Consider the following 26225-nt stretch of genomic DNA (forward strand, 5'->3'; position numbering starts at 1 on the left):
CCTACTGCCTCAGGTGTCATCTCCATCTGCCTCCAGTCCTGTGGTGGGACCCAGTACTCTAGGAGGCAAGCCACCTCAGACCACATACCCATTGGGGGATGATCCACGGCCTCCCCATTCACAGGGGCAGCCCACTGAAGTACCCCTCCCATAAGGGGAGCCTGTCTTTTTCCTTGGTCAACAGTGAATCCTTCTGACTGTGCCAATTGTCTTGCCAATGGTTTCAGCCCTGGGCAAGTTCGCTATGGATTCAGTGTGACCAAAGAAATCGACAGCAAAATGTTCTTGGGGTGAAAGGGTTATACCCAACTTTATTTCCAGGTGGCAGGTCAGTCACTAAAATCCCATTTACTCAGAGCGAGTCTGCATGCAGCAAGCTTGTCTCTGCCTCTGGGCCCCACTGTCTGCACAGCCATCCTCTGGGCCCCTCTGTCCACACAGTCGTCCTGCACAGCCGTCCTCCAGGCCTCTCTGCACAGTCATCCTGCACAGCCGTCCTCTGGGCCCCTCTGTCCACACAGCCATCCTCCAGGCCTCTCTGCACAGTCATCCCGCACAGCCATCCTCTGGGCCTCTGTGCTTGGTGCTGCCACCACTCCAGCCTCTGCTCTGCTCTCCTGCAGCCTTGCAGCCGTGCCACCATGTTGCGCCCAGAGTACTGGGTGGAGCTCTTTTTATAGAGTCAACAGCCATGTGTTGCCCACAGGTGTGCTGTGAGCTAGTCAACCACAGCCAGGTGAGAATCCTGGCCACAGGAACTCTCATTTTATCCACACCACCCCTCTTGTGTTTGTCTTTCTGCTTAACAGCTCTAATAACAGAAATGTGTGGAGAGCCTTGGCCTGGACTGGATCATGCTTCTGGCTCCAGCGCTGGCTTTCTGACCAAGGCCCTGCTCCCTTTGGAACTTAGTTTATACTTTAAAATGTTTCAATTGGACTGGATTGTACAATGGTTTCTAAGGTTGCTAATGGCTATACATTTCTGCAGTTTGGAAGTGAATGACTATCAGAGCAGGAGATTTCTGCTTGTGGGAAGGATTTAAGATAGAGCAGTCTGATTGGAGTATTAAGTGGCTCTGGGGAGAGCATTTGGGTCAGGAATACTGGAATGTTGGAGAAAAAGATATTGTTTCAAGGAGCATTTGCCCCTTTCTGGGTACGATTGTGTAGTGAACTACTTATGCAACTGTATGCTGTGACTCTGAATGTAAATACATTTTTTGGAGAGGAGCAGTGGACACTTTGAAGATACCTCATATATTTGTGCTGGTTTTCACTGGGCCTGGAGTGTTAGGGCTTCTTTGCTGAATTGCCTTTTGTTCTTAGTGTTGAGGCTTCAATTCTTATGGAAATCTCTTTTTACCTGGGGATTTGTAGGTGATTCTTGAGACTTCAGATGTAGAGAACAATCTAAATTCAGCAGAGAAACTGTCAGCAAAAACACTCACCCATTGATATGACCTCTTTTGTGAATCCTTTATGAATGATCTTTCTATAATGTCTCTTCCATACTGTGTGTGATTTACAATAAGAAATACATATTCGTTTTTTTTCTCAGTTCCTGGCATGGAGCAAGAAAACTGCTTAGGAATCTCCAAAATGATGAGAGATATAAAGGTGTCTCTTGTTATGTCAATGATGTGACCTCTGGAAAGGCCCTGGTAACCTAAGGATAGAGGCTGGTTGCCAGGAAATCAACCACAGTACTGGAGAGTCAGAACTTTCAGTCCCACCCCACCAGACCTCCAGGGATGGGAGACTGGGAGACAGGTTGGATATTGAGTTCAGTCACCAAGTGCTAATGATTTTATTAATCATGCCTGTGTAACAAAGCCTCTGTAAAAACCTGAAAGGATAGGTTTGGAGAGCTTCCAGGTTGGGAACAGCTAGAACTGGAGTGTGGTGTGCCTTGAGAGGGCATGGAAGCTCCATGCCCTTTCCCCTAACCTTGCCCTATGCATCTTTTCTGTCTGGCAGTTCCTGAGTTATATCCTCTTATGGTAAATAAAATGTTTCTCTGAGTTCTGTGAGCCGCTCTAGCAAATACATCAAACCCAAGGAAGGGGTTGTTGGAACCTCTGATCTATAGCCTGCTGGTCAGAAGCACAGGTGATAACCCAGTAGGGGGGACAGTTTTGTTGGACTGGACTCAAGCTGTGGAGTCTGATGCTGTCTCTGGGTAGATGATATCACAATTGAATTGAATTGTAGGACACCCAGCTGGTATTGGAGAATTGCTTGGTGTTGTGGGGAACCCTTTACCCTGCATTGGAACTGGGTCTCAGAACCCCTTTTACATACAAATATTTTTACTCCTTTTATTTCTTTAAATACAAACATTTTGTATTCTGTGATGGTAATTGTCATATCAGAAGTCTTTGTGTCTGATTCTGCATTTTTTTGTTTCTGCTGGCTCTTGCTCACAGTGTCTTATTCCTTTGTGAATGTTGTGAATTATATCTGTGAAATTATATTATCTGAGTTGAAGGTGGGTTCCTCCAGAGAGAATTTGTGTTTTCTTCTGTCAGGTGGCTGGGAACATTTCCTAGCCTGAGGACCAATCTGAATTAAATTATTGGCTTCAGGTTTTTGGTTATTGTGAGTCCAGCTGCTAAAAAGCATGAAGGTTAGCTGTAGCTACAGATTATGTGAGGAGGCCCCCCACTGTCCTCATACAGTAGCAAGATTGGAATAAGGCATTTTTTGAATTCTTGCAGTCTCCTTGAGGAAGGGTGTGGTTATTTCTAGTTTCCAGTAAGGGCATGGTCCTTTAGGGTTCAGCTTTTTGCAGGGATGCCTCTCCTGTTGGACTTCCTGCCTCAGACAGGCTCTGGACTTGGTCTTCTGTTCCCTGAGTCCTTCAAGGCTGTGAAAACCAAAGCTCAAATCTGTCTGTGTAGGGCTAGTTTCTTCAGGACAAAAGTTGGCTGCAGTATTCTGCTGACTTCTGAGGGTCCTACTGTCACTCAGTTTGGGGCATCTAAGTTTTCTTTTTTGCTATATCTTGAAAACACATGAAAAGACATTTTTGTATATGTCATCCAGCATTTGTAGTTGTTTTCAGAAGTGTAGTTGATCAGGGAAAGTCAGCGTTAATACAAGAAATAGAACCTCCAATTGCTTTGTTATTAGCACCCATATCCCACAATATGAAGCCGTTAATGTCAGTCTTCTATACACTTGTGGAGAGAAGGCACTACAGCATTAGATAACTATTTTGTACCTTTCTCTGCAGGTTTCTGTGTATGCTGTGCCCGACAAGATAAATCAGGCCAATTATGCACTGGATGCCGCAGTGACTCTTCTGGAATTTTATGAGGATTATTTCAGCATTCCATATCCCTTACCCAAACAAGGTAGAGATTTTGCACAGATATCTCAAATTGTGTCATTTAATGACCCAAGCTATAAATTATATCCTCCTAATTGGCATCCATGTGATTTTCTCAGTTGCCCTTCAAGTCATTAAAAGCCCTGGCAGGTGTCAATCATCAGGTGGATCTTCTTACCCCCAATCTATATAATGAACTTCTAATGATAGTAAAAGCAGATCTACATAAGGTTCCTGTGGCATTGGGATAATTTTGCCTTCTGACATTAAAGAAAAACCCAACTGTCCTAGTGGGCAGACAGCAAAAGGCAGAGGCTACGTTTTTTTCTTATTGGCACATATTTGGTAAAAACATAGAGGGAGCTCAATCAATTTGTTTGAAATAATAAATTTATACAGCATAAGAAAATGTGCATTTTCTTTCTTAGCTGTGCCCTTTAAACTATTTAGGTGTATGGGGGTCTTGGGTATCCAAAGTCAGGCAGATAATTTTCAGTCCCCAAACTCCTTGTGAGAAAGTTAGAAATGGAGTCGCGAATGCCTGAGACCAAAGTTTGACTTTGTTGTGCAGCAGTAAAGTGACTGAATGAGTCACTGAGCCCCTTTTCCTCCATTGCGAAAGGTTCTCCCAGTCTAGAATTCCATACTTCTGCAAGGCAGCTTAGCTTTTCTTGAATCCTATACACATACATTCTAAAGGCTAACGTGTTTGAGCAGTGTGTAGCTTAGAGATGGTAATATGTTTGCTTCCTTTTCAAGATCTTGCTGCTATTCCTGACTTTGAGTCTGGTGCTATGGAAAACTGGGGACTGACAACATACAGGGAATCTGCTCTGTTGTTTGATGCAGAAAAGTCTTCTGCATCAGATAAGCTTCACATCACACTGGTTGTGTCCCATGAACTCGCCCACCAGGTATACAAGCTCGGACACACCTTTTAAAATTTGTAGTTAAACCACATCTATAGTGCTTTTGTGGGACATATGAGGCTATTGATATTGATATACGAATTGTATTTAGTTTTACTTTTTTCCCATAGGAAAATTTTTTGAAGCATTAGATACCATGTTTTATAATGCATATTGAAAGGTTTTTCTTTTTACTTTGATAAAATATTAGTTCTATAAATACATGTTAACATTCATATATTGATGTTACTCATATAAAATATTTCCTTCTGAATGCCTTATGTTTATGGCTGTGTAGAGAACCCAGTCTCTGTAGAAATGTATGAATAACCTGATGTTTTCCCTTCAGTGGTTTGGGAACCTTGTCACTATGGAATGGTGGAATGATATTTGGCTAAATGAAGGATTTGCCAAGTTTATGGAGTTTGTGTCTGTCAGTGTGACTCATCCAGAACTGAAAGTTGTAAGAATGATTATTTTTTATTTTCTCACATTTTAGATTAACCTATTGTTCAATGTTGGTGGAAAATATTTACTAATCTTTGATTATAGGAGTCATAGAAAGATTAACAACTTCCCTGGGAGTTCAGACATGATTCAATTTTCCAAAATGCTAGTGAACTGTAAAGGTCTATCATAAAACTTATTTCCAAACAGTATTGCTTATTTCCAAATATGATTGTTATGAAATTAAGTGTTGAATTTTGTCCTCCCTTCATGTCAAAGAAACAGAAATAATGATAGCCTATGTGTTCCTTATCATTTCACCAACCTTCAGGGTGCTCAGTGGAGGCACCTTAGGTACAGATTACAATTATTTCTATAGGACCCTATTTGCCAAATCAAAGCAACTATGTTTAAGGTAACCACATATTTATTTGTATAGGAACCTAGGCTCATGGGTCATAAACTTGATGCTTTGGAATGTCTACATGTTCATTTTTAAAATTGTGTGTTTAACTTCTGATAATCACATGCAGTAAAAGAAACTTACTTTATATAAAACAAACAAAAGCAAAACTTTTACCTACTTTAATTCCCATTTCACTAATCTGTACACTATATATGGTTATAATTATAATGAATATATAATTACAATGGATCATAAATATTTTCCTATATTTCCATCTAATCTTAAATAATATAAATGATTATGTATGCAGATTTTATTGGGTAATGTGCCCTAATAAATCACATTATAGTTAGAATTTGTTCTCCATTTTTTTTGGTTTCACTATATGGTTCTAAAGTTAAATTGCTTTGCTTTAAATAGTGTAGCTGGTTGGAAATGTTGAAATCAGTATACATTTTAATTTCTTGTTTTGGCCTGTTTGGCTGTAAGCATAGTGGTTCTATTTTTAAGTTAATATAAATTCTTTATTCTAAAGTGAGAAGTATTAAGATGAACAAAATCTAAAATGTTTACCTAAGATCATTATTTCTTGGTTGCTTTTTAGAAGATAGTAGTTCTATTTTTATTTTGTATATTCTACAAATGAGGAATAGCTTGGTCCATAAATTTGCAGTATAAACCTCAGGTCAAACTTTCTTCGTTTCATAATTTTCATCTAAATGTTAATCAGAGGTTGACGTTGTCTTTCTGTCTCAATAGGAGGATTATTTCTTTGGCAAGTGTTTTAATGTGATGGAGATAGATGCATTAAATTCTTCACACCCTGTGTCCACAGTTGCAGAGAATCCTGCTCAGATTCGGGAGTTATTTGATGATGTTTCTTATGAAAAGGTAAAAATGGATTATAAGGATACAGTGTGGACACTAAATTTATAAAAACTGAGGTGGAGAGATTATAGAGTTGTGGGGTTGTTTCCCTTAATAAGAACAACCCAGATCGAGTGCCTTTTCTTCTGACCTGTTCTGGCCGGAGTTAACTCTTTAGGGCCTAATTTTCATTTTAGCCTGTAATCTTATAGATTGTATTATGGTCAGTTCTTCAGTTACTCTGTCATAAGTTGAATTCATGGCCTAGAGAAGCTCTTTTTACATCTGTGTGTGCTATCCCTAACAAGTAAGTCTTGATAGATCATCAACTTTGTACCAGGCAAAAATTATTGCTCTTGAATAGCTTACTTTTCAGTGCCTTCAGAAAAAGCTTGCGTTGCTGAACTGCAAAGCATTCTGCATAATGTGCATAATAACAGAATTGGAAATCATTGCCAACATTTAATAATTGGGAGACTTTATATAAAATTCCAGATTTCTGGCTTCTCTTGAGGGGTGGGGGAAAGGGAAGATTCTGGTCACACTGGGGCTATTTCCTTTGGCAACTTAGGCTCTAGCTAAATGTGGCTGCTGTTTTGTGAGCTCAAGGTTCTGCTTTTCCATTTCCCCTTCCATTCCTAACCATTTCTGTTGTCCTCATTGAAGCAGAGAATGTGTCATGTATTATTGCAATTGCAATAATAAATGACGTTTTATTTGTAGTAAACAGAAAAGCATTTCTTGCCTGCATGTTTAAATCAATAGTGCAGAGCAGATAAAAACAGAAGTAAACAGACATACAAATCAATGGAACAGAATAGAGAGCCACTAAGTGACTGCCCAGTTTTCCTAATACTACATGCTAAAGAATGAAAATGGACCACTATCTTATACTACTTGCAAAACAATTAACTTCAAATGGCTTAGTGACTTTAAGGCTGGAAACTATAAAACTGCTAGAAGAAAACATAGGGAAAATGCTCTTTGACATGGGTCTTGGCAATAATTTTTTCTTTTCTTTTTTTGTATATGACTCCAAAATCACAAGCAATAGAAGCTAAAATTAACAAGTAGGGCTATATTAAACTGAAAAGTTTCTGTATAGCAAAATAAACAATGAACATGCAACCTATGGAATGAGAGAAAATATTTATAAGCTACATATATGATAAGGGAGTAATATCCCAAATATATAAAGAACTAATACAAATCAATAACAAAAAAATCTTAAATGGGCAGATGATCTGAATAGATATTTTTCTGAAGACATATAGATAGCCAACATGTACATGAAAAGATGCTCAATATCACTAATCAGGAAAATGCAAATGAAAACCACAGTGAGATATTTCCTCACACCTGTTAAAATGACTATAATAAAAAACACGAGAAATAACAAGTATTGGCAAGGGTGAGAATGTGGAGAAAAGGGAACCCTTGTGCACAGAAGGTAAATTGGTGTAGCCACTATGGAGAACACTATGGAGGTTCCTCAGAGTACTAAAAATAGAACTACCATAAGATCCAGCAATTCCAGTTCTTAGTGTTTTCATTTTCTTTGGATAAATACCAACTCAAAGATATATGTACCCCCATGTTTATTGCAACATTATTTACAATAGCCAAGATATGGGAACAACCTGAAAGTCCATTCGTGAATAAATAAAGAAAATGTGGTGTGTGTGTGTGTGTACATATATATATATGTACACACACATGCAATGAAACATTAGCCATAAAAAATGAAATCTTGCCATTTGAGGAAACATGGATGAAACTTGAGGGCATACTTCTAAGTGAGATTAAGCTAGGCAAAGACAAATACCTACCTTAGATCTCACTTACATGTGGAATCTAAAAGAAGAAAAAGGCTCATAGAGAATATATTGGTGGTTGCCAGAGACGCAGGAATGCAGAGCTTCTGGGGTTGGCAAAAAGGGCGAAGGGGGTTAAAAAGTACAAACTTTCATTTATAAAATAAGTCATGGAGATGTAATATACAGCATTCACTTTAGTTAATAATACTGTACTGCATATTTGAAAGTCGCTAAGAGAAGAGATTGTAAGTCCTCATCACAAGAAAAAAATTGATAACTATGGTGACAGATGTTAATTAGACTTACTGTGTTGCAGTATATGCAGTAAATTATACATCTGAAATTAATGTTACATGTCAATTATATCTCAACAAAATTAAATAAAATTCTAACCCCATGGGCATGGATGTGCACTCCACGTAGGCATTCAGAGGTCCAGGCTTTGCCTATCTAGTGTCCCCCACCATCTTCTAGAGCAAGAGAGAGAGAGACGACCTTCACCTCCTGGAAAAAATTATGAGTTATGTGTTAAAGGAAGAATTGGTCTTTCCAGGAAGAAAGAGAAGGGCTTTTTAGGAAGAGAGAATCACAATTTCTTAGAAAAAGATGATTTAAAAGAGGGTAGTATGTTGAGAGACAGACAGACAAACAGTCAGTTCTTGGTAATTAGAAAGTTGTATAAAAGAAAAATTACACAGGGAAAACCATGTATAAGAGTATTTTTCTTACCCTTGGACTACTTCACTCATTTATGTCACCTGTTGGGCTGCTGGGGGCATTTGAGTTCGTGATTCACTTTGCACAGTAATGGAAGTAGAGGGGAAAGGAGGTTTTAGCCCAGAAATACAGGATAGGATATCAGGGATCCTCTTGCCCCTTTCTCACCATTACCCTTTTCCTTCTCAGTCCTCTGTGCTCAAGGCTGCCCAGGCTTCACCATTCCCTCTCCCTGCTCCTGTTCTGGACTGGCAAGAGGGAAGCCAAGTGGTTGTCCATGGTCCAGTGTGTAATCACCAGTGGCCAGTCACCACTGGATAATGTGCGCTGGCAGATGATGTTCATTTGTCTTGTGGGAGGCTCGGATCCTGGTGGAGAATAATGGCCCCAGTGGACTGAACATAAGCAACAGCCCTTGCCTAGACGGGTCTGGGTTTAACCTCCACTTTCCCTAATGGGTTTGACCCACTTTCCCTAATTTTCCCTAATTGTTTCACAAATCACTAGAATTAATCACATTACTGTAGTTGCATCTTAAAAGAATTATTCCAAGATAAAGTGAGGTAGTAGATTAGATTGTGACCAAGTTATAACTAACAATTATATTGTCTTTTCAGGGAGCTTGTATTCTGAATATGTTAAGAGAATATCTTAGTGCCGATGCATTTAAAAGTGGTATTGTGCAATATCTCCAGAAGTATAGCTATAAAAACACAAGAAACGAGGACCTGTGGAATAGTATGGCAAGTGTGAGTATGTTCGTGTGTATCTCTACATTTGGAATTGACAGTTTATTTTGCATGCTCCCCGCCCTGCCCCCCCCCGCTTCCCCCACCACGCTGCCCTGCACCATATTAATCCCTCTGAGAAGAATCATAAGTGTTTCCTATGGAACGGAGAATGATGTGTTTATTCTTGGCTTTTAGATTTGCCCTGCAGATGGCACACAAGGGATGGATGGCTTTTGCTCTAACGGTCAACACTCATCTTTATCCTCAGTAAGTTTTTACATCTGTGCATGCTATCCCTAAGCACATTCTTTTACTCTGTATTCTTGGAAGGAGAGCTCTGTGCCAAACTTTCTGAGGTCCTTGACTATATTATTCCCACTCTAGATAATACTGCATTTATGCTATTGCAGACTGACAGCATTTTACAATTTTTTAAAAAATTTTCTGCACAAGGGAGTTTTGCATAGCCTTTTTGGTAACACATTTCACTGATGCTAATTTGTTCAGCTTCACTTTCTGCAAAGCAGTGAATTTATGACACATTTCTGTGGTGGATTAGGTCTGTATCAGTCTAGCTACGTGGATCATTTCTATAGCTCTTCATTTGTGAAAATATAAATAATGGCCATGAGCATTCTTGGGCACTTACTACGTGTCAGTCATGTGCTAAGCTCTTCTGTGTATTTGCTCTTCACAATAAATCCCACACGTGAAATATGACTCCCCCTATTTTAACGGATGGCAATATGAAATCCAAAGGCTTAGGATTAGTAAATTGCAGAGTGGGGATTTTAATTTAGATCTAACTCATGTTTTTAACTGCTAGGCTACAAAGAATTCATAACATCTGAGTCACAAAGCAGTCTGAGTCTCTCTTTATCTGGACTTGTGGAATATTTTCATAGGCAGTAGAGGGGGAATCTGGAGGGTCAACATCTAAATTTTAAGATTTTATCCATCATATTTTAATTTTCTTGGCTTTTTTGTGTTTAGAGATGGCTTTATTTAAGGTTTCTAGGTTTGTCCTGCAGTATATTTTGTCCTTTTAGTAGCTCTTAAACATCTTTTAAAAGCTTTTTTCAGTTTCAAAGACTATATCCTCTGTTGAGTTAAGGACTGTCGAGTGTTGGCCATCTTGCCATTATGACTTTGGAAATACAGGCACTTGAATGAACATGTTTTCTCATCTTGCTTGTCTGAGAGCCAGCATAATTATGTAGGTGGAGAACACCTCGCCACTTTCTCTCCCTTCTCTACCTTCATGCGTTCTCACACCCGCTCTGCGCCCAGTGCCAAGGCCAAGGTATGCCTGGTAGAACCAGGTACAGCACCTGCTCTCAAGACATACACGTGTAGAGGAAGCACTGAAAATGGACGGGTGGTGCTCTGATGGCTGTGCTGTGGCTGGAGGCAGTGGGGGAAGGTGGCGGGCCAGGGGCTGGGAGGGAGACAGGGACAAGGCAGAGCTCCACAGAGGAGGTTGCCAAGCCTTAGCAGCCCTGTCAGCACGAGCTTGGATTCTGTCTTAGGGTCTAAGTGAGTCACGTGTCTGCCTTTTTCTGTATAAACAAGCACTGGCGATGGGAAGGCCTTGATGTGAAAACCATGATGGACACCTGGACCCTGCAGAAGGGCTTTCCCCTGATAACCATCACCGTGTGAGGGAGGACCGTGCACATGGAGCAGGAGCACTACAGGAAGGGATCTGATGGTGGTCCCCAAACCGGGTAATGTGCAGGGAGAGAAGCTCAGTTTGTGAGCTAGGTAATGTGTGCCTTGTAGGAGGAAACCCTAAAGGAAAGAGCCCTTTATCTTTAGCACTAAAATATTTCAATCAAATGTATGTATATCCTATGAAGCTGGCTCACACACCACCATTTTCCCAAAGGGATGAAGGTGGCTTTAAACCTTGGTTCATCTCAGTAAAGCTGATGCTGTACAATTATTGTAGCATCCTTGTATTTTGTAGTTCCTTAGGATGGTGATTTCCAGTTGCTGACTTGAAGTCAGCTGCAGTCTAAGTAACTGCCACTAAACTGCTGGGGGCTGGGCTGGAGCTGAGTGTGTAAACACTTCGGTGACTCCTCCAAACGGAGAGAGACTCTGTTCTCTTCTTTGGAAGTCTGAGTTAGATCCTGAAGCCTGTTTGTCAGCTTAATGCTACAGAAGGACGTTGCTGGAAATGAAATGCTGCACCTTGATTGATCCTGGATGGACACAGTTTAAACATTTTTTTATTTTGAAATAGTTTCAGACTTATAGAGAAGTTGCAAGAGTGCAAAGAATTCCCACACATCTCTTAAATCTTTTTTTTTTTTTCTTGGAGCAGTTCCTCAGTCTTTGATTTTCTTCACCTAGACATTTTTGAAGAGTACAGGCCAGTTATTTTTTAGAGTATCCTCCAATTTGGGTTTTCTGCTATTTCTTCATGATCAGATTCAGCTTCTGCATCACTGGTAGGAATTCCAGAGAATTCCTGTGATATGTTCTTTTTAGTATATGATTTAGGAGGCACATAATGTCAATTTATGCCTTTATTAGTGGTCACAGTTTTTAAATTAGGTCCTATGAGCTCCATTCAGTCATGCATTATAAAGGCTGTCCAGAGGTCCCTTAAGTTACTTTCATTTTTAAAAATTTCTTTTTCCTTTTGCTGTTCAGCTTGGATGATTTCTACTACCCTGTCTTCCAGATCACTGTCCAAATTCCTAGCTCCACAAAGAAATCTAACAAGGATGGATAGTGCCTGAGCCAGCACCCTTTACAAAACTGGAATACAGGCTGGGGATGTTTTTAATTCTAATTTTAATTTTTTATTTTTAAGGTATGGTTGACATACAATATTATATTAGTTTCAGGTATACAGCATAGTGATTCAAATTTATGTACCAAATACTCACCACCATAAGTATAGTTAGCGTATGTCAATATGTGGTTATAATATTATTGCCTATATTTCCTATGCTGTACTTTCCATGCCCTTGTTTATTTTATAACTGGAAGTTTATACCTCTTTATCTCTTTCATCTGTTTATCTGTTTTTTCACATCCTTCCACATCTTTTTCCTCTGGCAACCACCAGCTTGTTCTCTGTATGTATCTGCTTCTGTTTTTCTATTTTTGTTGTTCATTTTTATGTTTTTAGATTCCACAAGTGAAACCGTATGGTAGTTGTCTTTCTCTTATTTCACTTAGCATAATACTCTCAAGATCCATTCGTGTTGTTGCAAATGGTAAGATTTCATCCTTTTTATGGCTGAGTGATATTCCACTGTGTGTGTGTGTGTGTGTGTACGTGTATGTGTGTGCACACCACAACTTTATCCATTCATCTATTGGTGGATATTTAGGTTGCTTCTCTAGCTTGGCAATTGTAGACAATGCTTCAGTAAACATAGGGATGCATATATCTTTTCAAAGTCATGTTTTCATTTTCTTTGTATAAATTCCCAGAAGTGGAATTACTGAATTGTAAGGTATTCCTATTTACACCTTTTGTTGGCAGCATATAAATGGGTCTTTTTTTAAAATTCATTCACTTACTCTATGCCTTTTTATTGGAGCATTTAGCCCATTTATATTTAAAGCAATAATGCACATTTTATATTTGCTTATTTTGTTTATCCCTTAATTAATTTATATAGCTATAGTTGATTTTACAACTTTTGTCTTTTAATCTTCATACTAGCTTTATAAGTGATTGGTCTAGTCCCTTTACTATATGTTTGCTTTTACTGTGAAATTTTTTCTTTTTGTAATTTTCTTCTTGTTATGGCATTTTCTTTTCTGTTTAAGAAGTTCTTTTAACATTTCTTGTAAAGCTGATTTAGTGGTGGTTAACTCTATTATCTTTTATGTATGGAAACCCTTTATCTCTCCTTTAATTCTGAATAATAACCTTACCAGTAGAGTATCCTTAGTTTTTCCTTTCAGTGCTTTGAATATATTGTGCCATTCCCTCTTTGCCTGCAAAATTTCTGCTGAAATTCGTCTGATAGCCTTAAGGAGTTTCCCCTGTATATAACTATTTACTTTTTTCTTGCTGCCTTTAAGATTCTCTCCTTATCTTTAATTTTTGACATTTTAATTATAATGTGTCTGGTGTGGGCCTCCTTGAGTACATCTTGTTTGAGACTCTTTGTACTTCCTGAATCTGGATGTCTGATTCCTTCCCCAGGTTAGGAAAGTTTTCAGCTATTATTTCTTCAAGTAAGTAATAATTGTTCTGACTCCTCTTTTTCTCTCATCTTTCTGGGACCTCTATAATGCAAATGTTAGTATGCTTGATGTCCAGAGGTCCCTTAAGTTACCTTCATTTTAAAAAATTTCTTTTTCCTTTTGCTGTTCAGCTTGGATGATTTCTACTATCCTGTCTTCCAGATCACTGATTCATTCTTCTGCATCCTCTAATCTGTTGATTGCTTCTAGTGTATTTTTCATTTCCATTATTGTATTCTTCAGCTCTGATTTTTTTTTTTATATTTTCTGTCTTTGTTGAAGTTTGCACTGAGTTCATCCACTTCCCTCAGGTCTGGTGAGAATAATAATTTATAACAATTATTTTGAACTCTTTTAGGTAGGTTGCTTATTTCCATTTCATTTAGTTCTTTTTCTGAGGTATTGTCTTGTTTTATTTGCAACATATTCCCCTGTCTCCTCATTTTTTCTTTTTTCTATGTATTAGATAGGTTAGTTATGTTTCCTGATCTTAAAGGTAGTGTTACTGTGGGTCCCAGTAGTGCAATTCCTTGTCATCAGAACCAGGCACTTGAGGAGTGTCCCCTGTGTGGGCTGGTGTGCCTCCTATTGTGACTGGGCTGTGACTGCTGCAGGTGCAAGGGTGGGTAGGGCTAGCCCCCGACATGGCTGGCTGAGAGGCCAACTGCAGTGGCTGCTGCAATGTGCCAGTGGGTGGGTCATCTTAGAGGGTGCCAGTCTGACTGAGGCAGCCTCCCAAGTGGGGCAGGACAGAAGTCACTCTTGGGGGACACTGGTGCTGACTGTAGCTGCCTGCAGGGTGTGGCAGGGTAGGAGCTGCCTTGCAGGGGCTGGTTGTTTGGGGTGGGTCTGCATGGGAATGCTGGGTGAGTGAATGGTGCTAGTATGATAGTTAGAGAATGTCATAAATGGCTCCCACAAGTGTCAGGCCAGGTAGTTTAAAGCAGGGCAAGAAAAAATAGTGCTCACCAGCATTTCTGTTCCTGGAGAAGGCTTCTACAGGGTGGGGATGTTTTGAACTCTTGGCTATAGCTGTTTTGGTATCATCCTTTCTAATCTGTTGATTGCTTCTAACCTGTGCCTGGCATGTGATTGGTGATTTAATAACTGTTTGTTGAATTGAATCAATGATTAAACAATGTATCATTTTTTTTTAAAGGTACTTGTGGCATGTTCCATTGACATTCATTACCAGCAAATCAGACTCAGTCCATAGATTTTTGCTGAAGACAAAAACAGGTAATTTATTATAAAAATAAGTAGGTTAATTCAAGAAGAAACTGTGAAATGCATAGGATTTAGATGTTAATTTTATTTTGCTATTTATTTTGATTAAAACAAAAAGGATCAGGTCAGCCTGTATCTTTTTTTTTATTTAAATTTTTTATTAAGGTTTGAATGATATACACTCTTATGAAGATTTCACACAAAAAAACAATGTGGTTACTACATTTACCCATATTATCAAGTCCCCACCCATACCCCAATGCAGTCACTGTCCATCAGCGCAAGTTGCCACAGATCCACTATGTCCCTTCTCTGTGCTACACTGTTCTCCCCATGATCCCCCACACCATGTATACTAAACATAATACCCCTCAGTCCCCTTCTCCCTCCCTCCCCACCCATCCTCCCACACCCCTCCCCTTTGGTAACCACTAGTTCATTCTTGGAGTCTCTGAGTCTGCTGCCATTTTGTTCCTTCAGTTTTGCCTCATTGTTATACTCCACAAATGAGGGAAATCATTTGGCATTTGTCTTTCTCTGCTTGACTTATTTCACTGAGCATAATGTCCTCCAGCTCCATCCATGTTGTTGCAAATGGTAGGATTTGTTTCTTTCTTATGGCTGAATAGTATTCCATTGTATATATGTACCACATCTTCTTTATCCATTCATCTACTGATGGACACTTAGGTTGCTTCCATTTCTTGGTTATTGTAAAAAGTGCTGTAATGAACATAGGGGTCAGCCTGTATCTTTAACACATCTTTGGCTTTTGATTTCTAGTGAAGAATAAAGAAGTAAAAGAATATAGTCTGGTTGCAAAAAAAAAAAAGACCAATAGGGATTAAAGCAATTGAGCCATATGATGCTAAGAAGGAAGGATTACTGGTGAAAATCTCCATTATATTGTTCATATTGCTGAATTATATTGTATATATGGCCTAAAATATGGATGCCTTTTTCTCATAGATCTATAAATCTCACAAAACTGGTGTCTAAACTAGTTTTGGCTTTGTCTGTTGGGATGCTGATTTCTGGTTTCTAAAAGAAGTGTGTTCAGTATGAAACTCATTTCAGTGTTAAAATCACTCAATATTAAACTTGCTGCTGGTTTTCTTGTCCACTCTCTGATCAGAAAAGCTTTCATCAGTCAGGCAAAAAAATGGAGCTATGATTTATTTTATTTTCTCTAGATGTGCTCATCCTCCCAGAAGAGGTGGAATGGATCAAATTTAATGTGGGAATGAATGGCTATTACATAGTGCATTATGAGGATGATGGCTGGGATTCTTTGACTGACCTTTTAAAAGGAGCCCACACAGCAATCAGCAGTCAAGACCGGGCCAGTCTCATTAACAATGCATTTCAGCTTGTCAGGTAATAGAAGCTCCTCAGAGTCTTGGTTGATTTCTGAAAGCAGCTATTATCATTCAAATTCTTGATTTCTACAGATGAAAACGATTGATTGCTAATAAGAAGTTGAAGGGTGTTTTCCCCTAAATTCTAGTAATCCAAGGTTGCTTGTAGCCTTCTGATTAACCTCCCATCTGTGTCTCCTAAGTTAGGTAAAGGAAGGAACTGTATTTTATCTTTTTTAGTAACAACTCAGATCAGACTGAGGCGAAAATGTAGAAAATCAGGAGCCAGCTTCCTGGAGCAGCCCCCTGGCCTAGCCCCTGCAGACTTGTCCTGCTGTAACAGATCAGAGCTGGGTCTTTAAAGATCCTGACACCTCCTTAGAAGACCAAGTGGCTCAGGCCCAAGTTCTTTGCGTTACATCTCTTGGATTAAAGAAGGGATTCCTCTTTCCCCCAACTGGATACCTGAACTTTGCAACATCTTTATGGAATACAGCTCATAAAATATGGCCTAACTATATGACTTTTGAGTTGTTAAGGATAATGTTTACTCTTTAATGTTTTTGCCCATGACAATGGTTTTTAAGAAAATGGTCCTTAAACCTAAAGCTCAAACTTCTTCAGTGTTTAGGCAGAACCGAAGTCCTAAGGGGAATGATTCAGTTGGAAAGGAATAATTCTGTAATTCTCCTCATATTCCATGTTCCTCTGTTCTAAATGTTGAATTCTTCTTTTTCTGGTCCTCTTAGGGTGATATTAAGCAATGGGGTGGAGGGTGACAATAGGGGTTGCTCATCTAGCTATTTCTCCTTGCCTAAAAATAATCCTCTCTATAGCATATATCACTGCCTAAATCTTAGAGGGTTTTGTGTTTAAGTATATGAGCATATACCCTACCACTGAGGCTTTTAACAACCCTCTGTAATGAAGGGTTTATGCCATTTCTTTATGAAATGGAGATGAGAGTGTATTGACTCCAGGGACTCAATGTTTTCGCTGAATGGCTATCTCTCTGACTAGGCTTCCTGAAAGATATTTGATCAAAACCTCCACATTACTCTGGATGTTGAGCACACATGCCAATGTTTCTTCAAGGGATAGATGCTGACATGCTCCCATTTTATTGTAACTACAGGTCAGCCCAGGCTCTATTGAGAAACGTCCTACACAGTGGTAAACGTGCCAGATATTCTTGATAGAAAAGATACTAATATAAAAGTCATTACTTATAAGAGGGCCTGTATATCTGATTGTGTTGCTGGAAGATTGTTAGAATATCTTCTGAAACAAAAAGTGGATCTCCTGGATTTTCTTTTAAAGTGCTAACCATGGTGTCTCTTAACCAGCATTGGAAAGCTATCAATTGAAAAAGCCTTGGATTTAACCCTGTACTTGAAACACGAAACTGAAATTATGCCTGTGTTCCAAGGTTTGAATGAGCTGATATCTATATATAAGTTAATGGAGAAAAGAGATATGAATGAAGTGGAAACTCAGTTCAAGGTAAAGGCTTGAAATCAATTGAACAGTTATATAACTGGTTTGCTTTTCTGTGGGTCTTCTTACCATTGTGTGTATATATGTCTTGATATATATTAAAGAAAAGTTAAAGCTAATTCAGTATTTAGATTGACTCACAAATATTTTGGTTTTATTTTGGCCCATGTTAGATTCTGTATTTCATTTTCATGGATTTGTTATTCCCTTCCTTTTGCTAATCCTTAATTTTACTTCTCTATTGTGATGGTGGCTATTAAGATGGTCTGGGATTCAGGTACTTGAGGAAGGGAAACAAAATTGTTGTTTCTGGCAAAATGTCACGAAGTCCTATTGTATAATTTGCTCTTGAAATCTAGTCATATAAACTGTCTCTTTTGGTTTGTTTTAATAGTGGCAGTTCATCCTGATTTTAAGTAGATGACATGTTTATAAAAGGTTGCTATGCAAATACTAAAATCACTTGTTATTTCTTCTTTTTGGCTGTTTTTACAATTACAAACAGAACTGTGCAGTTTTAAAAATAATAGCTGGATTAAGCTTTAAAAAATAATCCCCAGCCCCTGAGGGTGTATTGGATTATACAACCTTAGATGACCTGGGAGAGTGCTGGTGACACTGTCGGCTCTCCCTCAGGCCTTTCTCATCAGGCTGCTGAAGGACCTCATTGATAAGCAGACCTGGACAGACAGTGGCTCCATCTCAGAGCGAATGCTGCAGAGTCAGCTCCTCCTCTTTGCCTGTGTGCGCCGGTACCCGCCCTGTGTACAGAGGGCGGAAGGCTTCTTCAGAGAGTGGAAGGAAGCCAACGGAAATCTGAGGTCTGTCCTTACCAGTTTGTGTAAAGGTTATCTTTTTGTTCTTCATCATCAGTGTCACATTTTGGGAGAAAAATCAATTATAGACAAGTCTCCCCTTTTTGGGAAAATAAATTGCTTTTTAAGATTTATCTATGGATCTCTCAACTTTCTATTTTAAGAAGTGCTTGGAGGGAAATTCTATGAACAAGAGTCAGATATCTAGAGAGGTAGGCTAGGATTAGAATAAACCCCATGTTATACCACCAGCATCCAAAGCCTCATCAGAACTGAGATAGCTGTCCTGGGCAGGAACAGAGGCACAGCACCTCCTAGTAGCTTCTTTGGGCCTCCAGTGTCCCCAATGCAGGGGGCATAGAGGATGCTGACTCTGCCTAAGCAAAGTAGGGTCTTCCCCTGTCTGGGAATTTATTCTTGCTCTATTTAGTGTCCTTTTATGTTTGGGGTTTAGATCCCATCCAGGAAATATTAAGACAACAATATACTTAGAGAAATGCTTACAGATGGTGGTCCTATTCGATTCTTGACTTTGGTTCATGGACTGCATCTTGAGTCTAGTTTTGATTTCTTTCATTTCAGTTGAAAAGTGGCCACTTATTGAGTCAGCCAGCATCATTAAAGTATATTAGGTATGTAGGTATTTATCAAAGTGGCATTTCACATTATATTTTTCAGAAGGCTAGGTGTTAAGTAGGTTTTAAAACCTCATTTAAAACACTCTTTCTTGTTTCTTTCAGAAAATGTAGCTGAAGGAAAGGTTATTTTCATTTATATTCCCAGCCTTGCTTCTCTGATCAGGGGACCAGTTTATCAGTTCATAATTGGTCACCATTATGCACCCAGACACACTTCCTACATCTCAGACTCTTGCATGGTGTATTCTTTTCCACAGGCTGCCCAGCGATGTGGCCTTGACAGTGTTTGCTGTGGGGGCCCAGAACCCTGAAGGATGGGATTTTCTTTATAATAAATACCAGTCATCTTTGTCCAGTACTGAGAAAACACAAATTGTATTTGCACTCTGTGTTAGCCAAGATAAGGAAAAGCTTCAGTGGTAAGTGATTCATTCATGTTCATGGGGCCAGGAGGAATTAAGTTAGGTGAGATATCTGGAGAGTTCTTCTGACCTCTAATCTTGTTCTCTTGGCCAGGAATTGCCTCTTCTGCTGGGAACATTTATGCAAGTGGGAACACATCTAATGAGTGTCATAAATAATCAGGGAGAAGAAGGTGTCGGGAAAAATATTTAAAGATGTATAGGCTTGTGTGTCTTTAAAATAACACATTTAGAAATATATTCTAGATGAACCTTTCTTAGCTACTCTCATGAGTAGCAAATGAGAGAATGTATAAGAATGGGTGCTGTAAGCACTGTATAAATGGCAGTTTTTATTAGTACATAGCTATAGTGAGTTTATCAGGGCTCTGGTTACCTATTTATCTTTTTTGGCCTTTCTTTATTATTGGCTTTTCTCCTTTACAGGTTGTTTTACTGAAGTCATTCATAACTTTTCAGGGCCTGTTCTTGGCTAACATTTTTTTTCTCTTAATCATTCTAGGCTACTAGATCAAAGCTTTAAGGGAGATATAATAAAAACTCAAGAGTTTCCACATATTCTTGGAACTATTGGCAGAAACCCAGTGGGATATCCATTGGCCTGGAAATTTCTGAGGGAAAACTGGGACAAACTTGTACAAAAGTAAGTAGCGCAAAAATTGTGTTATAGCTGGAGAAGTTCCTTACCTTGGCTGTGTTTTAGGTTTGTTTATGAAACCACAGTGATAATCTAGAGGGATTTTTTTGATTGAAGATAAAAGTAGAGGTACTTAAAATATGCTTAGAAAATATGAAACGTAATTCAGTGTTAACTAACACATCTGGATAGTGAAGGTTTCTGTTGCGTCTGGAATAATCCCTTCCTGCCCCACTGACCTTTGAAGCCTCCACCCAGTTCAGCCCCCCATCTTCCATTAGCACTGTGGCTTGTTTGCATCCGTCCTTGTCTAACTCTTCAGTGTTTACTACCTCTATCATTTCTTTGGGTGCTTAATCTTTTATTCAGCTCTTAGTGTGTTTATTTGTACTTTTTGCAACTGGATCTTCACCCCTGGGGATCATGCCTTACGTCTTTTTCATACCTAAGCAGTTTTTAAATGCTATAACATAGATGAACACTTAAAAATACATGTTGAATGAATTAATATTTCACAATATATTTTGACAATTTCCACTTACAGGTTTGGACTTGGCTCATCTACCATAGCCTACATGGTAACGGGAACAACAGATCAATTCTCTACAAGAGCAAAGCTTGAAGAGGTAAAAAAAAACCTTTTTAAACCTAAGTGATAATTAACTAATAAATATGGAGTAGACAAAATAAGGTTGTGATGAATTACAAATGGATTTTGTCTCTTAGTAGACGTTTGTTTGGGATGCTATCGTGTTTCTGACATGAACAAAAATAAGTTACAAATAAACTATAGAAAACGGTATCTCTTCCCAAATATGCTAAGAAATCTTAGCTCTGCCATTAAGAATCTTCAGGCTTAAAGAAATTAGACATGCAATCCCTATTGTAGGATGTTAAGAGTGATCATTAGAGGTTTAAATGACTGTAGTGATCATCTAGCTATTGTGAGATGGGTCTGCAGTCTAGGTTCTTCCCTATCTAGTTCATCATCTCCTGCTACTTATAATATATATATACCATCTACATTCAGAAAGAATTTTAGACAACCTATAAGGTCCATATACAAAAAAAATTGTTAAAGAAGAAAATGCTGCATAATGGATAGAAAGAAGTTGCTGTGTAGGGGGTTTGTGCTGAGGAAAATTTATTGTACTCCAGATTTTTCACAGCTTTCTAACAGTCAAGGAAAAATGAGAAAATAGTATGAATTATTCTCATTGTCTGATAAGACAAAACCATGGAGCACACAAGTTTTCTACAAAAGCAGACATTTCTCCCTGTCTCAAACTGAGGAATTTGATGGCTGATTGTTTTGTGGTGTCCCTTCTATTGTAATGTTTCCTATAGTGAAGTTGTAGAGCAAATTTTGCATGGCTTTAAAAATATGTTGCATTTAGATAAAAGTTGAGAGCCTAATATTATTTTTTTAAGGAATAGTTCCATTGTGTAATTTGGTTACACCATAATCTAGCTTGATATAGGGAGTGTGCTTTGAAAAGGGAACTATCATGTCCCTTATCTTTTTTTCCAGTTTTCATAGGCTTGTAAAATTGACTTGCGTGTAATAATTCCAGCTTGAATTCTAGTGAGGTCTACAGCAGAGGTATTCTCTGTGATGACTAAGGAGCCATCGTAGCTTATGACTAGCTAGATGGTTGTTCATAGACTGGATCTGTAGCAATAAGACACTTCATTCATCTACTTGTTCATTCATTTTGTTTTCTTAATTAATTCATTCAAGACACACTACATTCACTATGTGGTGGGCATGGTTTTAGATTCTGGGGCTATGACTATGAACAGAATAGATAAAGCTCTTGCCCTCACAGGGCTTAAATTCTACAGGTGAATCAGATAGTAATAAACCTGTTGATCTATGTCAGGGAGGTACATGCTTTGAAGAGGAGTAAGGCCAGGGAAGGTGTGAGGCAGTGGGTAAGGGATGGTGCTGTGGTCTAGGAATGATTAGGAGACATTGGAGCAGATATTGAAGGAAGTGCAGATATCTAGGGGGAGAATGTTGTGTGCAGAGGAAACATCAGGTGCAATGTCTCTGGGGCAGGGCGTGGTAGCACAAAAGCCTGAGAGATTGTGAGAATGGAGAGCGTCCATCTGACATAGAAAATGGATGGCCACCGCAGCCCTTCCTTCCGGTGCAGTTCATCGGAGTCCTGCTGGTCCGCCTCCAGCGTATGCATTCTATCCATTCTTCTCACCCTTGCCCCACCCAGGCTCTCATCTCTTGGCTGGCCTGCGATGGTCGCCTAACTGGCCTCCCTCCTGCCACTTTGCCAGTATCAAAATGTTTTCCACACTTAAAACTGAAAATCAGCCCATGACTGACCGCTTCTTGAAACCCTGCCTATTGCTCTTGTGATAGATTCCCAACCTCTCCTTGCCATGTGCACCAGACCGTGGTGACCTGGTCCCTGCCCACCTCTGCAGCCACTTCTCTCATACTCTCCTGGGCTCACTCGTAGTTGCGGCTGCTCAGCCTCCTCCTGCCCCTGGGCCACCAGGCATTTCTCCTGTTTCTAAGCCTCTGCAGTCCTGCCCTCTGCCTTGCTTGCTCTTCCCCCTACTTTCCCCAGTAACGGCTCATTGTATCCTTTGGTGGTCCCAGTTTGTCTGTCAGTTTCCCACATCACTCTGTCTAAAGCAGGCCACCCTCTCCCCGGTTATTATTGTAGCCTTGGCTTATTTTCTCCACAGCAGTGTATTTATAGCAGTCATAGTTTACTGCTTGTCTTCTCAGACTATAAGCTCCCTGAAGGGAGGGCGCTTGCCTGGCTTGCCGCCTTGCCTTCGGTGTCTAGCTTGGTAATTAAGCCAAAGGGGTAAATAATGAGTGGAGTAAATAATCATGAATAATGGATGAGGTCGAGCCCCTAATTCATGCTGAGCTTTAGATTCTGCACCTTACCCATATTATATAACTACGCCCTCGCCAGTGCTCTTCAGTGTAGAGATGATCCTTCTTTTACAAGTGAGGAAATAGTTTCAGAGAAGTTAAATCAAGGTCGAGCACATTAATAGGATAAATCTGTTTTTCTATCCCTAAATCAGGCTGCTTGTCACACACAAAATGTTCTCAAAGTGGCAGGTTTGAATCAAATACTCAGTCGAGATGCTTAAGTTCCCAAGAGAGATGGAGATGGAAAATTTGGGGTCCAGAGGCCTTTGAGGGTGAGGTCCACTGGCTGGCTTTGTCCCAGCTCCTGTAGGTCTGCTTTTCAGTGGTGTATTATGGTGGGCAGGAGCCAACTAATAAGTGACCAATTCATAAAATTATTGATGTGGTTTGAGTGACCAGTGTTTTTTTATTGAACATTAATCTTGAGTTCTGAGAGTATGAAACAGGAGGCTGAACTACAACTTCAGGCAGCCGAGGGGGAGCAGAACACGTGTGTTCTAGGTTGCTATGGCAGGAGGGCAAAGTTGACAAATTGTACTGAGATACAATTTTAAAACAACCCTGAATCACTTACAATGGGAATTTGAGCTTTCAAAAGCCAATTCTTACCCCTCTCTTATTTCCAAATTTATGGTATTATGACATGGATTTTTAAGGAATTAATTGTCTGGAATCCATGCTGAATAAATACATCTTGGTCTAGACTTTCTTCTTGTCTACAAAATCAAAAATTGATGGATTCATGTGGAAATTTATGGGAAAAGGTTAAGAACCCATTAAGGTGAAACAGTGTTGCACAATGGTCAACACCATGGGTCACGCCAGCCTATTTCTCATGTGAGGTTAAAAAGGTTAAGATACCCAGTGATCAAACCACAAAGATATTTTCAAGGAGATAGCCAAGAGACTCTTTTTGAAAGCATGGGGAACTTTGTGTGGATTTTATCTTGAGGGAACAATACATGAAGTATGGATTAGGATAAAAAGAATTTGGCAAGGGTTGGGATATTACCACCATAACTTGCTAAGAACTCCATCCCCCACTGTGTTTCTATAATAACATACAAGGCCAGGCCCATGGAGAAAGACTGCACTTATAGGGCTAAAACTATTTTGCGTGGCAAAGAAGATACTCTGTACGTTTTGTTTTTTAGATATGTTTAAAAAAATTTAGTTTGCTTCTGTGTATATATAATGAATACACATTAAATAGACATTCAAATGTTAATTATAAAATGGTACACAGCAAAGTCTTGTAGAACCTGTCAACTGTGAATAAATAAGCTGCAGAGAAAAAAAACACAAAAACTTGACACCACGAGGCATGAGCTCATTTTGTGTAGCTTAAGTTCATGTGTATATAATCGTATCCAGACACCTGGTGCTGCCTTCTATATAGAATTTTGAAATGCTGGAATTTTGGCTTCAGTTTAACTAGCCTTAAATTATATTTGTGTAATATAATAAATCAAAAATTTAAAAACCCTATTTTTCTTACAAGGTAAAAGGATTCTTCAGCTCTTTGAAAGAAAATGGTTCTCAGCTCCGCTGTGTCCAACAAACAATTGAAGCCATTGAGGAAAACATACATTGGATGGATAAGAATTTTGATAAAATCAGAGTGTGGCTACAAAATGAAAAGCTTGAACTGCTCTAACAGTTTGTTCCCCGTCAGTTGCTGTGATCTATGTTGTTGACTGTGAATATATTGAAACTAGAGATGGCTATTTGGTTCCCGCTGAGGAGGCTTCCTTTTCCTTCAGCTCCTTACTCATTCAACTTTTTGTGTGAAAAGACTGGCCGTCCACTTTTTCATCTGTGGGTTATTGCTACCATCTGTTTCATTTACAGGTGTTCACCCACAACATTAACCCAAGCGGTAGACTCCCTACAGTGGAGGCACAAAGTACCTTATTTTTCTCATTTTATGTTTCATACTTAAACCCTTGCTCCAGATGTGCTTGTCATCCACAGCTGTTTTGTCAGTCTTCTTGGAAGACAGGAGAGTGGAAACTACTGAACAGGGAACCCCTAGATGAATGAAGCCAGCGCCGAGTCAGCTTCCCGCTTTCCCTTCTGTGTGGCCCAGGGCTGGCTTGTAGGCCCAGCACATCAGGTTTCCTTGCTCTCTGGCTTTTGGGCAGCCTCCCCGGGGGGCTGATTGGAGCTGGGCACAGGGAGAGGGTAGGGGCTGTGTATTCCCCTGCTTCCCTGCAGGTTGCCTCCAGCTGACCTCCGCGGAAGATCTCGGCCCCAGAGAGCCGGCCCTCTTTCCCATGCAGAACTTCTCCACCTCTGCATTTGGTAACTGCTGCTACCTCTCTCCCCTTCCGGGTGAAGGGCGAAATGGGAGCCTTGGCTTTTACTAATCTTGGCTGTACTTGTGGTTTCCACACTGCCTGCCCACACCTGCTTTAAAAACAAACAAAAAGCCTTTTATGGAACCCCCCTCAGATAATCTTAATTTGAGTGTGCCACCTGTTTCCTCAGGGACCCTGCCTGATACACTGTCCCTCCTGTAAAAGCACAGGGGCCTCCAGGTCTAGAGGAGAGACCTTTCACTTGAAGGTGAACCCTCAAGTTGTCGATCCTTAGGTGGGTGAGGTTCTCTCCTTATTGGGCTGAGTCTATCGTTCCTGAATAGCTTGTTATTGGCACTTACTGCCAATAGCTCTTTGCAGAGTCTCCAACAATGGTAATGTATTATGAAGCTGAAAATACTTGCTTATGTTAGCTAAGCGAGGATAGTGTGTTGTCTTTGAACTGAAGTCTTTTGAGTTTACTTTAACTTAAAGGAATATGATATCAGAAATGTGAAGTTCTAATATTCTGTGCCATCGAGTGACTTTTCTGGACATAAATGTGTTTCCAATTCCATTTTTATACATATGGTGTGGTTTAATGGTTTGAAAAATAAAAATAAAAACAAAAAACAAAAATCACTGGTAATTTCCACTCTCAGGTATTTTCTTTCTTAAAAACATACAAAGCCATGATTTTAATGTAAAATATCTTTATTTGTATTTTATATCTTGACTAATGAAACATGGAAATAATAGTTTTCAGTTTTGGTCACCTGAGGAATTTATTTCATTTGCTTTTGGAAAAGGCCATTTTCTAGAGAGATACAATACTGCCACAACAATGTGCAAAAACTTTCCATAATAAAAAGTCTGTTATTTATCTCTTAAGTGGATGTTTGTAATATTTCCTCCTAACTAGATGGGTAAAAAAAGACTAATTTAGATACTGTAGCTTACTCAAGTCATCATT

The 26225-nt window shown here is 39.4% G+C and overlaps 1 protein-coding gene across 1 annotated transcript in view; it reads left to right on the top strand.

The window, feature by feature from the left end:
- Positions 1–26135, top strand: part of ERAP1 (endoplasmic reticulum aminopeptidase 1) — a 40189-nt gene extending 14054 nt beyond the window's left edge. The window contains 15 exon segments of the mRNA XM_057493124.1: positions 3238–3358; positions 4093–4247; positions 4591–4704; positions 5854–5985; positions 9113–9244; positions 9422–9493; positions 10799–10953; positions 14604–14683; positions 15865–16048; positions 17376–17532; positions 18163–18347; positions 19237–19398; positions 19904–20044; positions 20583–20664; positions 24454–26135. Of these exon segments, the coding sequence (XP_057349107.1) occupies positions 3238–3358; positions 4093–4247; positions 4591–4704; positions 5854–5985; positions 9113–9244; positions 9422–9493; positions 10799–10953; positions 14604–14683; positions 15865–16048; positions 17376–17532; positions 18163–18347; positions 19237–19398; positions 19904–20044; positions 20583–20664; positions 24454–24609 (2028 nt within the window). The 3' untranslated portion in view covers positions 24610–26135.
- Positions 26136–26225: the final 90 nt, after the last annotated feature.

The sequence above is a fragment of the Manis pentadactyla genome, chromosome 2, assembly GCF_030020395.1.
Source record: "Manis pentadactyla isolate mManPen7 chromosome 2, mManPen7.hap1, whole genome shotgun sequence".
NCBI lineage: Eukaryota > Metazoa > Chordata > Mammalia > Pholidota > Manidae > Manis > Manis pentadactyla.